The sequence below is a fragment of the Herpailurus yagouaroundi genome, unplaced genomic scaffold, assembly GCF_014898765.1.
Source record: "Herpailurus yagouaroundi ecotype Mexico unplaced genomic scaffold, PumYag 183, whole genome shotgun sequence".
NCBI lineage: Eukaryota > Metazoa > Chordata > Mammalia > Carnivora > Felidae > Herpailurus > Herpailurus yagouaroundi.
Window position 1 is genome coordinate 2947970 of NW_024412414.1, and position 13698 is coordinate 2961667.

Below are 13698 nucleotides of genomic sequence, written 5' to 3' on the forward strand. Positions count from 1 at the left end.
TAATTAGTTAATAATAAAAAAGAAGGTACACTTCGATGTAAAATACAGAACACATTCCTGGAAATAGCTTGTTCTTTATATTTCATGTCATCACTAAAAACACAAGAGCTCTACAGGCACAGCCAGCCTATTCACATAAACTCAAACTGCACCAAATTTTTAGCAAATGGAGAAAAAGGTGGATGCCTTCAGATTCAACGGATGAAGCTATGGAAATTAGACCTTGAAAATCTCTTAAACTTCTATCTATTTACCCTAGTCATGCAGAAAGGAAGCAAAAAGCACAATTCATTGAAGATCCCAAGCACACTCATGGAGGTAAGCAGGGGGTGGGGGGGTGCTTTAATCTGAGTCTGGGGGGGAGAAGGAGAGGAGTTGGGTTTTATTTTTGTGGTCTTTGTTTCTCCCCTGTCCACCCCCCTCAGTTCTATTTCACCCCACATTATGTAATACTTTAAAAAATACTATCAAACCACCCAGAAGATAGAGTCACACTGGACTTGGGAGAGGCACAATTCTTTTGTACACTGTTGACAAACAGCCCTGGAATCACAAGTTATACAGAGAAACATAAGTGAGCATTACAAGCACGAACAGGAACAGGTAAACAACCAGACAGAGGAGCTGACACTGCATAGGAAAACACAGTCCAGTCAGCATTGAAAGAACGCAGAAACGGCACCACTGGGGGGTGGGGGGAGTGTTGCTCCCCTCCCCGCTTTCCTTTCTTTCCTTGTTTGTTTTTGGCTTAAAATTTCTGCTTTGAAAAATGAACTACCAATCACTTTAAGAAGCTTGGACTTGTTTGGGCCCTACTGCAATGCCATTACAGTCGAGAATATACTGTAAACAACCTTGAGGGGCTGGCCGCTGAGGTGGGGTCTTGCTTGAGTCCGGATCCTTAAGTGTTCCACTCTGGAAGACAAAATGCAAAAGAGATAAAAACAAAACTCTGAGCAGATTCCAAAGAGAAACCCTGTGGCTCCATGGCATGAGTGTAGTGGGATCTGATGGGATCCATGGGATCTGGCCTAGAGGCTTCTGCTGTTCCAGAAATGCCTCAAGGGAGATCTCAACATCTGGAGTGTTGCTGGGGCACAGGTCTAGGGGGTCTGGGCCTTAGTCCCATACTGGTAGGCAGTGCCCCCCTCCCCCCTTCTCATTTCCCTCCCTTTTAGACGTATTCTGTTCAGAAGCTTTGAATCTTCTAACAGCATCTGGTTTCTTCTCTGGTGGCTGCCTGCTGTCCAGTTTCCCCTCATACTCATGGCCCGGCTTCCTGAAGGAAAGGATCAACACCAAACTCCAGAGGGCGGGTTGCCTTAGGCAATTCCAAGGGTCCTGAGAGCAGGGGCTGGACTAGGTGACTAACCTAGACTTGCTTCACTTCTTCTGTGGAGTTAATTCTGGGGTGGGATCAGCTCTGGGCTGGCTCTGGGGTCAGATCCACTCTTTGGGCTGCACTGGAACCCCCACAGGGAAGGACTTAAAGGAGGGGGCAGTAGTCTGTTTCCCCCCACCCCAGGAACCCTTCTTACCCAGAGGGAAGCAGTAAGATGTTAATGCTAGTAAAAGTGCTCAAGGCCAGGCTGTTTTTCCTTCTCAGATAGCATAATCACATTTTACCCAACAACATGGCTCCACTCCCAAGCTCCCTCTCCTCCCAGCTAGGATTCTGATTATGCCCAGACAGGATCAAATATGCACGTGACTTCAGTTTGTCTTACATTTGAATTAGAGGCAGTGAGGACTTGGAGCTTAAATTCAGTAAAAGGGAAATGGTCTGTAAAACCTAAGGGCTGCCGAGTGTGCTGATGGTGATGTCACAGAGGGAGCTGCAAGGGCAAGGCTGTGAAATGGGCTGAGAATGTCATTAGCATTCTCCCACTTCCTCTTTCAGTGCCCCTCGGCCCTACTCCCACATGAAAACCATCTCTCCTCCTGTTCCTTATTTCCTATGGACCTCTGATTCTCACCATCAGTCTCTTCTCCTGCCTGTTAAGGCCTGTTTTCAGCTCCACTCAAGGAGAGCCAAAGTGTTACCCTCTCCAGTGTCATGGTCTTTAACAACCTTGCTTAAAACTGTTCTACTAAGAGGATTTGGGGCAGTGGGAGGCAGGGGGCCTTTGAAATGTCCTTAGTGCCACCACATCAGAGGGTGTGTGTTCTATCTACATTCCCCACCCCCTCACAGATCACAGCAATCGCACCAATACTTTCCCTCCCCTTCTTCCAAGCCTTGTCATGGGGTCCATGCTTGTTCTGAGCTCTGGCACCAAAATACCCACACCCAACACACCAGCTAGAGACCACACCATCCAGTCAACAGCAAGACCCATCAGCTTCTAAGATTCACCACCTTCTTCTAACCAATGCTGGTCAGGCCTGTACCATTTCTTGCTTAGACTACTAGACTCCTAGTACTAGTACTCCTACTACTTTACCACTACCAAAATAGTCTCCTCTCTCTCCAATCTATTCTCTCCATGCCTACCTGCTGTTCTCCTATACTCCTTTCCTAATTGTGTCACTTTACTGCTCTAAATAATTTATAGCTAACGCTGCATATGTGCCAGGTAACATATTGGGAACTTTCATGCAGTATTACCAAAAACCTCATAAGACCTCTATGAGGTAGATGCTATTATTATCAACATCTCTAATTTTTAGATAAGGAAATTGAGGCCTAGCTAAGTCATGTAATTTTCACAGAGTCACACACTAGAGGCTGATGCAGCTGGGCTGTGAGGCCAGGCAGTCTGATGCTCATATTTTCTTCCCATTACCAGCAAGATGACAACCACATCCTTCAGGCTGACATCCAAAACTTGCTTCAGCATGGTTAGAATTGACCTTCCTAGTCTTCTCTTTGCCTCATGCCCTAAACACACCTGTTCCCTCTAGGCCTGACCCCTCACTGTTTATTCTCTAGGGTAGGCCACTCCATTGTTTGTGCTGATTACCTTCCAGGAATGCCTTTTCTCCTGTTCTACCAATCCCATCCAACACATCCTAGAGGTTTAAGTCACTTTCTACCTCACCCATGAAACCTTTCGACTGTGATGTCTTCTCTGAAATCCTGAAACAGCACTTTGGAGACTCATACTACTGAAGAGAGCCTTTGTTTTTATCCTGAAGACTGGGGATGATGCCCCCAAGAAGACAGATGCTTCAGAGAACTATGTGTCTTCATCTTCTCTTGAATTTCCAACAAATACAATGCCCATTGTTTTCAAAGAAAAAGTGGGATATAAGGCCTGGTACAGGAACTATTTATTTAAAAAATTCAAACAGTTGGAATCAGGAATATTTTGGAAAATTCAAGACTATCAAAATTTTACCAACAGCGTCAAGCACAGGGCTGAGTATAATAAGATATCCTTAATAAATGCTTGTTAAATAAATGAACATGCAAACACAGAAACAGTGAAAATCCAAAAAGGACTAGAGTATAAGTATTTAGAAGACAAATGTTGTTAAATCATAGAAGTTAAATTGTATTGAATTTGGTATCAAATCCAGTGAGCAGCTCTGGAAATGCTCAAGTTAGGGAATTAAAATTGAGGCCAGCAGAGGTATCTGCCTGTATATCAGGTACAGAAGATAAAATTAAAACAAGCCTCAAAGAATCAGAAATTGCTTCCATCAAGACCACCTAACCCAGCTGAAGTCAGGGAAGCCTTAGGCCCAAGGGTTCTTTCTCACTGTGATCTCTTCTCTCACAACCTGGCTGCCAACTGGAGAAGTCTGGGGCCAGGATACAGTGTCTGGTAATGGGTGCACCAGGATAGCAGGATAGCCTTTCTACCTGGGCTTCTCACATGCTCTGACTAGGTTGGGCATCAGCCCCACATCCCAACACACACACACACACACACACACACACACACACACACACACTGCTGCCTAGGTCTCCAGCAGCAAGTCTTTAAGACTGGGCAGCAGAGTGATTGAGGAATTTAGGTTTTTGGGTTGGGAAGACCTTGGGTTCAATCCAAATCTGCCACTAACTAGCTTTGTGACCTTGGGCAAGTTATTTCACTCCTCTGCACCCATCTTTCTTCAAAAGAAGTGAGTCTATCTATCTATCTATCTATCTATCTATCTATCTATCTATAAGCATTTGACCCTGGTAGGTGCTAAGTAAATGCAACAGATGATGGTCATGGTGATGCTGATAAGGAATTTCTTCTGAAACTCTGTCTTACTCCCATGATGGAATACCCCCTGCAGTGCTCTATTCCTAGGCTTTGGAGAACTTTATTTAATTGTGATAACAAAGCCTCCTCTGGGCTCCCTGACAAGCCATCAGTGTTATGCCCTCTAATTGACTGAAAAGGATACTCAGATGAAAAACACCAAATTCATACAGTTTGTGGAGCCACTAGACTGTCTCTTGCCAGTTCCCTTTCCCCAAGGCCTCACCTCATACCACTGACTGCTGCCAATCACCTCAGACATTGGTCAAGAATAGCTTAAGATGTTCTCCTCTCAGAGAATTGTTATTTTCAGATAGGGCTATGGAAGACCATATAACAAGAGAGCAGAGCCAGGCCAATGGGCAAAAGCTCTGGAAAAGTAGACTTTCAGTTATAGGAAGAACTTTATATAGCGAAAACAGTAGAAGAGGCTATCTTGGGAGGTGGGTGTGTTCAGCAGAGGCTAGAGAATTACCTGACAAAGATATTGTAGAGATATTCTTTCACTAAACATGAGATAGATTAGGTGAACACCATGGTTCCTTGTATCCTGACAGTTTATGATTCTGGTGGCAGGGTGTGTTGGGGGGGGAGGGACTTTGAAATCCCATAGATTAAACTCTAATGGTAGAACACCAGACACTGACTGGATGACTTGACACGGGTAATCATACCAATGAAGGCTGGCCCTGGCTCTCCTCAGCCTAAGAAATATAAAAATAAGACATCCAAGGATAAACTGAGCCCAAAAGTTTCATTTCTAAAAGCTTCAGAGAAAGAGCTCCCAGAGGCGGTCCTTTGAGCTGGAGCCTGGGAATATGCTTTGGCCACCCTTGTCTGGCGCCTAGGGAGCTTCTCCCTTCCCTGGCTCCACTGAGGTTGTGGACTGAAGACTTCCCAGGGACTATGTGGGGCAGGACAAGAGTCCCCTAGGACTGTCCCTTACCAGGCTGAGACCCTCTGGCTCCGCCCACAAGCCTTCCATCTGTTGGGGCTGAGGGGTATTCCCGTGGGGTTTGGCTACCATGGGATCTGTCTCCAGTCACCAAGAACTGCCTGGGATGCTTAATTCCACAGAAGTCTGGCCACTCTGGCGTCACTGCCAAAGTCTGGCCTATAGCCAGCCCACAGCAGGAGCTCATGGCCAGACTGAGCTACAGTTTCCCTCAGGAAGTTGAGTTGACTCAAACAGGTAAGAACGTGTAGTCCAGTGCTTGTGCCCAGCTGCACTCAAAAAAGAAGGGGGAATAAATGGCCTTACAGCCCCTTAAGGGGAACAAACAAACAAACAAACAAAGAAACAAAACAAACAAACAACCCTGGGCTTATAGAATGACAAAAAGCTCAGAGGTTGTCCATTTACAATGCCGTTGCCAAAAAATTTTACGCTAGAGAGGCTTCAGAAAGGGAAGTCACAGGTTCACTGCTCTTTGGGCTGATAAGCCCCACAAGAGAGCACTGCAACCAATTCTGGTGCTTCTTTAAGGGTGACACCAGTGGAATTAAAATGGGTACATGGAGCACACAGGATGGTGAAAAGTGTGGAAATGACATCTTTCCTCATGCGACTTTGAGAAAGTTACTTAATCTCTGAGTCTCAGTTTTTTTTTTTAATTTTTTTTTAACGTTTATTTATTTTTTGGGGACAGAGAGAGACAGAGCATGAACGGGGGAGGGGCAGAGAGAGAGGGAGACACAGAATCAGAAACAGGCTCCAGGCTCTGAGCCATCAGCCCAGAGCCCGACGCGGGGCTCGAACTCACGGACCGCGAGATCGTGACCTGGCTGAAGTCGGACGCTCAACTGACTGCGCCACCCAGGCGCCCCATGAGTCTCAGTTTTTTAAATAGGCAGATTAGAAGGACTAAGTGAGGTAACCGTGGAAACACCTAGGACTGAGTAGAAAATCAAAGTTAGTCAAATGTAAATCTGATCAAGGTCAAGAGCTAGCTTGGGTTGCAATGATCTTCCAGGCCTTAGAGGTGTTAAACAGGGCCAGGACAAACTCTGATCAGAGATACTGTACAGGACATCATCAAGTTGAAGCCAGAGGTCTTCTACAGGCTTTTCTGTCTCTGGGATTCCATTAATTCTTTCATGCATTTTTCATTTCTCTAGGTGTCTGAGATAGGAGACAAGTCCTTCTTAGCTGCAGAGTCTGGAGCCCAGCAAGATGCCAGGGCTACTGGGCCTGAGCAGAGGCACAGGCTTGAGGGCCTTGGCAAGTAGAGGGCTGCTGCTCTCCATCAAAGCTGGTTGGGCTGGTATCCCACTCTGATGAACCCATTGGGCTTTAGTAATCTGAGAAATCAGGGAGACAGGAGAGAGGCAGGTATAGCTCAGAGGCTCCTCTAGGTTGGCTAAGTTTAGCACTTGGTTGTCAGGAAAGCAAGGGTTTCCCTTACACAAGGTCACAAAGGCCCAGCTCTCTCCATTCTTACCTTCCCCTGTGCTCTGGTGGGGACATGAAAAAGGCATAGTGCCTATTATTGTAGACCACTACTTGAACTGTGGATCAGAAGATCCAGCACTCCTGTGTGACTGTGTGACTCTGGAGAAGTCACTTGCATTCTCTTTGCTGATGTATGAAACAGAGATAGAAATACCAGCCCAAACCATTTCACATAGGGTGGTGAGGCTCAAAATAGTGACTGTGCTTTGTAAACTGTACAGTGCTAGGCAAGGCATTGATATATGTGACCATCATTACTATTATTTAAATAATAATAAATATCAATCCAAAGGAATGCAGCTTTAATGAAGCTCTAGAATTTCATGTGTCAATGGAGAAAGTATTGTTGGGTGGCTTCCTTTCACCTGGTGCACAGTGGCTCAGTATATAGGGGATTCTGGGTTAGGCTATACCATGCCCTCTGTATTATCACTAACTTGTTCCAGTGAGGCCCCTGAAGATGCAGAAAAGTCATTTCAGAAACAGTAAATATTAGCTGTTGAGGTAAATGGACAGGCAATCACAGTCTAGGAGAGAAAGCAAGCCCATGGATGAGGGTTTGTGGGGTTTTGTCAAAGGCACCTTTAACTTGCTACCCTGTGGCTTTCAGCAGACAAGCTGGGAGACAGGAGCTCCTATCTGAGGTCCCAGCAGGACGGAAAGCTGAGGAAGGAAAGACACTGAGTGACTCAACTTTTCAGAGTTGTTGGCCCGAGTCCAGCTGCCCCCACCAAGGAGGAAGGCCTGTGCTTGCTCAGCATATCTGAGACAGGAAATTGGGAAAGGGTCTCAGGGTCTGGCCCCAGGAAAGAGGCCAGGCCAAGCTCCTTGCCGGACACGCCACAGAGCTATTCTGATCAGCTCCCCCAGGCTCTGCTCCCCCGGTCTAAGACCCCAGGGGGAATGAGGCAGCGGGAAGGAATGTGGTTGGGAGGTTGTAGGTTCAGTTAGAGCAAAGGGGACAGCATGTTTTCAGGCACCTTGGGATCTTTCTGAGATCACCCCAGCAGTCACCAGTGCCCACCTTCCTTCCTCGGAAAGGTTATAAAAGGTTCCCAAGGATGAGCTCTTCTTCCTCCTCCTTTCACGAGGGAAATTGCTACTCTGAGGGCAGAGCTCATCTCCTGGATTGGGGCCCTCCCATGATCAGTGATTTCCTAAGGACATAAGAAGTGTCCCACGGGGGCAATCCATGAGACCTATGGAGGCACTGAGGGCCAGGTCACCCGAGGTCAGAATGTCAGCTTCAAGTGATTAAAGATGTCCCTTAAAAGTTAAGACAGCCTGAAAATAGTCAGTTTCCCTTAATAGTCTGCTAAAGGATCAGGTCACTAGTGACTTTATCTGAACCTGCTTCAAATCTCACATTTTCAGCTTATACTCACTGGGGAACTAATTCCCTAAAGCCAGTCCTGCTGTGGGAAGCAGGAAGACCTTTCATTTGTCCTAAATTTACTTCTTCTAAGCTATGTGAGTCCCTCTTAGTCTCATGTTTGGGATCTGAGTTGCGTCCCTTCACTAACTGCATGGTACTTTAGACCCCACTGAAACCCCTTCTCAGTCTTTGTGTCCTTGTACTCAAGAGACTTCATCTTTTTGAGCCTCTGTGGCTAGAAAGACCTGGCTGGAAATGTTTTCAGTATCTCTTTAGTCCAGAGAACCAGTAAAAAGGACTGGTAGAATGTCCCACCAGAGGCCACATGCTGCAGGTCTGTGGGCCTCAGTCTTTCAGTTCTGAAGTCTCATCACTGCCCTTTCCAGGTCTGTGACTAGTACACAGCATCTCAGATCTGGAAAGGGATTTTAAGCTACCTGCTCCAACAGCCCTAGCCCCCAGCCCACACTTTCACCATAGCCCTGACATGAACTCATCTTGCCCCTGCAGGAACATCAGCAGTGACGTGGCAGCCACACACACCAGTTCCCAGGGCAGCCATTTCCTCTCCTAGTGTTAGTTTACTCCTGTCTTCCAGCAGGTTTGCCTTTGGGCACCAGGCACCGGAGACCTGAAGGTACTCAGTCATGGGCTCCTTGAGAGTATTGCTATTCAACTGGATCTCCTTTAACATTAAGTCGTTGATTTGCCAAATGCCCCACCCCCCAGATTCTTTCCTCTGAGCACATTCTTAGAGTTAGAGGTTGTCCTTGTTTATACTGTGATTCTCAGACTGGAAACCACATTGCAGTTGTGGTCTGATCAGCTCAAGGTAGGGGAAGAGGCTCATTTTCCTCCTGGACACCATATGTGTACTAAATACTTCCAAAGGCTGAGTCTTAGAATCACTTCTCCTGGGTATAACCTGCAAGCCAAAGAGAAAGCCCATTGGTGTCTGAAATCCCTGCATTAGCAATTCAGCCCTTTGACTCCGGAAGAGTTTACAGGAAACTTTAAAAAGTGGAAGCAGTATGGTGGGGTATGAACAAAGATTCGCCACCTGAAGGAGAGCACCAGGATCCCACCTCTGCTGGCGTGACCTGAAGCTTTGTCTACCCGAAGTTCTCTCCTTGGTTCCCAGGAGCCTCAGGAGCAGCATACACCTCTCCAGAGCCCCAGGCTCAGCTCAGATCCCAGAAGACAGACCCCAAGGGTTGGTGAATGTGTGGAGGGGATGCGAGGGCATGGCCTATAGGAAGGTTTCAAAAGTATATAGCCTGGAGGCTTTGGCCATCACTGGCCACCAGGTGTCACTGCCACCTTGAGAACAGTCTCCCAAAAGCACTTCAGAGTCACTGCCCTGGCCAACTCTTAGGGCAGCTCCAAAGCTGGCAGTCCAGCCAGTCTGAGGCCAGGTTGTCATTAGCCAGATAAGGCTTTGCCACTCGCCTCCCTGCCCTCAGCAACATAGCCAGTGCCTTTTACAACCCTGCCCCTATCCCTTTGATTTGGCACAGCAGCTAGCTTGAGTCCGCTCAAATGACTTTGCTCTTTGTTTTCTATAGTTAGTCTGTCTCAGGCTAGGAGGCTGGCTGACAACAAGGTAAGGTGTGCCCTCTACTCACCTCCCCCTCAGCCTCCTTTAGGTGCTCTTCTAGAGTCAAAGAAATGAGAGCTGTAACAGTAGAGCTGCAGACAAGGATAGAGAGGGAGAAAGAGAAAGGTAGATAAATTGTCCTGGTCTTGACCTAGAATACTGGGCAAGAAGCAGCTCTTAGGGCTTGTGACTCAGGCCAGAAGTTCTTTCAGCCTGAGCTGCCAGAGCCATGGAAGAAAGAGGCCAGCAAGAGGGGTCTGATTGTGAGGAATGGAATGTGACTTAGTGACAGCACCTAAGGTCTCAGTATACTGTACAGAGTTCTGGCTGGGACCCAGGTAATGTCCCTTGGCTTATAGCCCTTCCATTTTCACACTACCAAAATCACTCACAGGATCCTGACACCAACTCTAATATGCTTTAAGGGCTGTTAAAGACACTTATTCCCTCTGGGAACTCATTCAATAAATATGTACTGCAATACCATATCAAGGAGAGGAGAAAGAGGAGTGGTTTGCCTGGGTAGGAGGAGTATTTTAGTCACTGTAATTTGCATAGAATTGCTATCACATAATGATAATAAAAAGCAGACAGACTTAGTTTTGTTATTGTTAACTTTTCTACTGAGGACTGTCTGTTTCTGGCCACATCACTCTCGCCCACTCCTCAGTATACTCATGATGTATTCAGTGGCTACAAATTACCAGCTACTCTTCAGGCCCTAAAGACACAGCAGAGAACAGACCCCTACTCTCCAGATCCTTACATGCTACTGGAAGAGTCAAAGGCATAAACAGATGAGAATGATTTTAGCTGATAGCAAGGGCTATGCAGCAAATTCAAGAAGCGGGGGTGGTAGCCGGTGGTACCTTCGGATTGGATGGTTGAGGCAATTTCAGTTGTACTGTCATGAAGGAGCCAGCCATGCAAAAAAAGGGGAAGAGCATTTCAGAGAGAGGACACAGCTGATGCGATGGCCCCTACCAGTGTGGCTGGGGCACAGTGAAGAAGAGCTAGGATGGTATGAGGGCAAAGAGGCAGGCAGGGGTCTATGTGAGTTGCTTGGGAAAAATTGGAAGGAAGACAAATTTAAGGGGAAAAAAAAGAGTTCTGTTTTGGCCTTGTTATATTTATGATGCCTTCAGACATGCAAATAAAGATGTCAAGCAAGAGTTAAAAATGTGAATCTGGAGTTCAAGGAGAGGTCAGAGCAGGAGATAGATATGGGATGGCTGAGATCGCCAAGGAATGTACACAGACCACATTCTAGGGCACCGACATTTGGTGGTTTAACACAAGTGGAGAAGCCAGCAAAGGAGGTGAGAAGGAGAAATCAATGAGGTAGAATGAAGACCAGGCAAGAACAGGGTCACTGAGGCCTGGAAAGGAAAGTGTTTCTTTTTAAAAAAATTTTTTTTCAACATTTATTTATTTTTGGGACAGAGAGAGACAGAGCATGAACGGGGGAGGGGCAGAGAGAGAGGGAGACACAGAACTGGAAACAGGCTCCAGGCTCTGAGCCATCAGCCCAGAGCCCGATGCGGGGCTCGAACTCATGGACCGCGAGATCGTGACCTGGCTGAAGTCAGACGCTTAACCAACTGCGCCACCCAGGCACCCCAGGAAAGTGTTTCAAGAAGGAGGGAGTGTGGGCAACTGCATCAAGGCTACTGAAAAGTCATGCAAGATAAGAAGATGGGAATATCAGAACTCAGTGACTTGGAGTCACTGTGACAAGAGCAATTTCAGTGGGATGGTGGGGTTGGTTATTATTTCATTTTTCTAAATGGCAGATGTTTGTGGGTAGATGTGAAAATCTTCTAGAAAGAAGAAATTGATGATGGAGAAAATAGGGATAACTTGAAAGCCAAAAGGAGGTGCCATCCAGATCACCAGTGAAGGGTGGGCCTTAGAAGCAGATCATGTGGCTAAAGATGCAGATTAACTGGCAGATGTAATAGTGGGAATATGGAAGCAATCTGGTCTGACACTCCATGGGCCTGGAGCCAGGATGACTGAAATGTCTCCTCAATCATAACCAGTGGAAATATGCTATCATCAGGGAGAAATAGGAGGTGGAAATATGACCAGTTCAGTCATGGCTTCCAGCCCAAGTAGCAGCATTTTGCCAAGTGTGACAGACTGGTATTTCTGTCTTTAGGGGGGCTGGGGTCAAGGCACAAGGTTCAGGAGGAAACTAACAGAGAATATAAGAAGGTACCATCTGACCAATAGTGATGACCTCTGTGAATTCAGTCATGATATGAATTTAGAATATGAACATCTTTTGGACAGGAACTATATCTCATTCATCACTGTAGCCCTAAGTCTAATGACTAATTTTAAGCACATATGTTGGGCTAGGCCTGTGCTAGTCAGTGGAAACACAGATGAAAAAGGCATGTCCCTTGCCCACAGGGTCTAAAATATTCAAGAAACATTGGCTAAGCTAATTTAATCATATGTGGAGTAAAGAATTTGGCCTTGCCCAAAGAGAAATCTGGCCTTTGTCCCCCAACTCCTGGGAGGTAAGAAATCTGGACTTTGTCCCCCTACTTTTGGAAGGAAAATTCTTGGGATTTCCTGAGCAATAGGAGTGTCCCTGTTATTTGTGGTGAGAGCCCCTCAGATCACATTTGATAATATATGCTGATGAGGTGACTCACAGTAGCCCGTGGGGCCACATGGTATTAATTTGACTTTGAGGTATGGTGATACTGGAGACCAAGTTCAAACAGGTGATCAATCAGTCGAGCATAACTGTTACATGAAAACCAATAAAAACTATGAACACCAAATCTCAGATGAGCTTCCCTGATTAGCACCATGTATACTGTCACATAAGGATGCTGAGAGGTTAATGGGTCCTTAGGACAATGAAAGCTTCATGTTTGGAATCTCCCAGACTCTGCCCTGTGCATTCTTCCTTTGGTTCATTTTTGACCTGTATCCTTTCCTATAATACACCTGTGAGTATAACAGCTTTCAGTAAGTTATGTGAGTCCTTCCAGAGAACTCTTGGGAACTCTGAACTTTCTGTTGGTATCAGGAGTGAAGGCAGTCTTGTGGAAGACTGTACTCTCAGACTTTGCAGTTGGGCTGACTCCAGGTTTCATGTGACTTTAGAATTCAAAGGGATCTAGATATTATCTGATCCAACTTCATTCTGTAAGTGAGGAATTAGAGGAGATGGGGAAAGACTTACCCAAGGTCACATAATATCAGGATAGAGTAGGACGAACCCCTGAGTGTCCTAACTCCCAGCACAATGTGCTTCCCACAATATCTTAGTGTAGCTTTGAATGTGAGCCTGAGCAGAGAAAAGCTTATCCTTGAGCCAGTCTGGCTTTGCTACAAGGGGATTTTTGTAGGAGCTCCTATATCTAGGAAAGCTCATTCCTTACTATGTTTCTTACCTCCCATTTTTCTTTAGAATATTTAAGTTGCAATATGTAATGTTTGCAGAGTAAGGGGCTTGTACCAAAATAGAACTAATGCTTTTTGTGGGGTGGACAATATTTTTTGGTGATTTCTTTGTTACTGAACTTTTATCCTTCAGATATCATTTCTGTATAATCTAAATTTCATTGCTAGAAGACATGTTAGTGGTTTTTTTGTTCAGTCCTTCATTTTACACATGAAGATGCTGAGACACAGAAACAGAAACAGGACGATATCTATCCCAGGTCACTTGGTGAGTCAGTGGCAAGGACAAGGCGCTGAACTTAGGTCTCCTCTTCATTCTAGTCCAAAATGACTTTCCTATAGAAGGCCAAGAGAGTTGTGCACACTGCTATTTATAAAAGGACTTCAGGGATCCTCAAAGAATCCCAGAACAGCCCATTTTTGTTTATTTTGCCTGGGCAGCATGAGCCTGTCCTACTCTGTATAAATTCTTTAAGCTGCAACCAGATGTTCTCTGTATTTCTCAGGAAGGAGGCTACCTGTTACTGTTCCTCCCAGGCAGGGACAAGCAACAATCTGCTGATCCATTAGCTTTACAAAATCATAAAATCTAACCACAGATCTGATATTTTTAAACCAGGAAAGTTTGTTTGTTTGTTTGTTTGTTTGT

At 45.8% G+C, this 13698-nt stretch overlaps 1 protein-coding gene across 1 annotated transcript in view; it reads right to left on the minus strand.

Annotated features, from left to right (window-relative positions):
* Window positions 1–13698, minus strand: part of SYN2 (synapsin II) — a gene marked incomplete at its 5' end in the record, with an annotated part of 207011 nt that overhangs the window by 6870 nt on the left and 186443 nt on the right. Inside the window, one exon of the mRNA XM_040492166.1 lies at window positions 855–915. Coding sequence (XP_040348100.1) covers window positions 855–915 — 61 coding nt within the window. The remainder of the gene's footprint in view (window positions 1–854; window positions 916–13698) is intronic.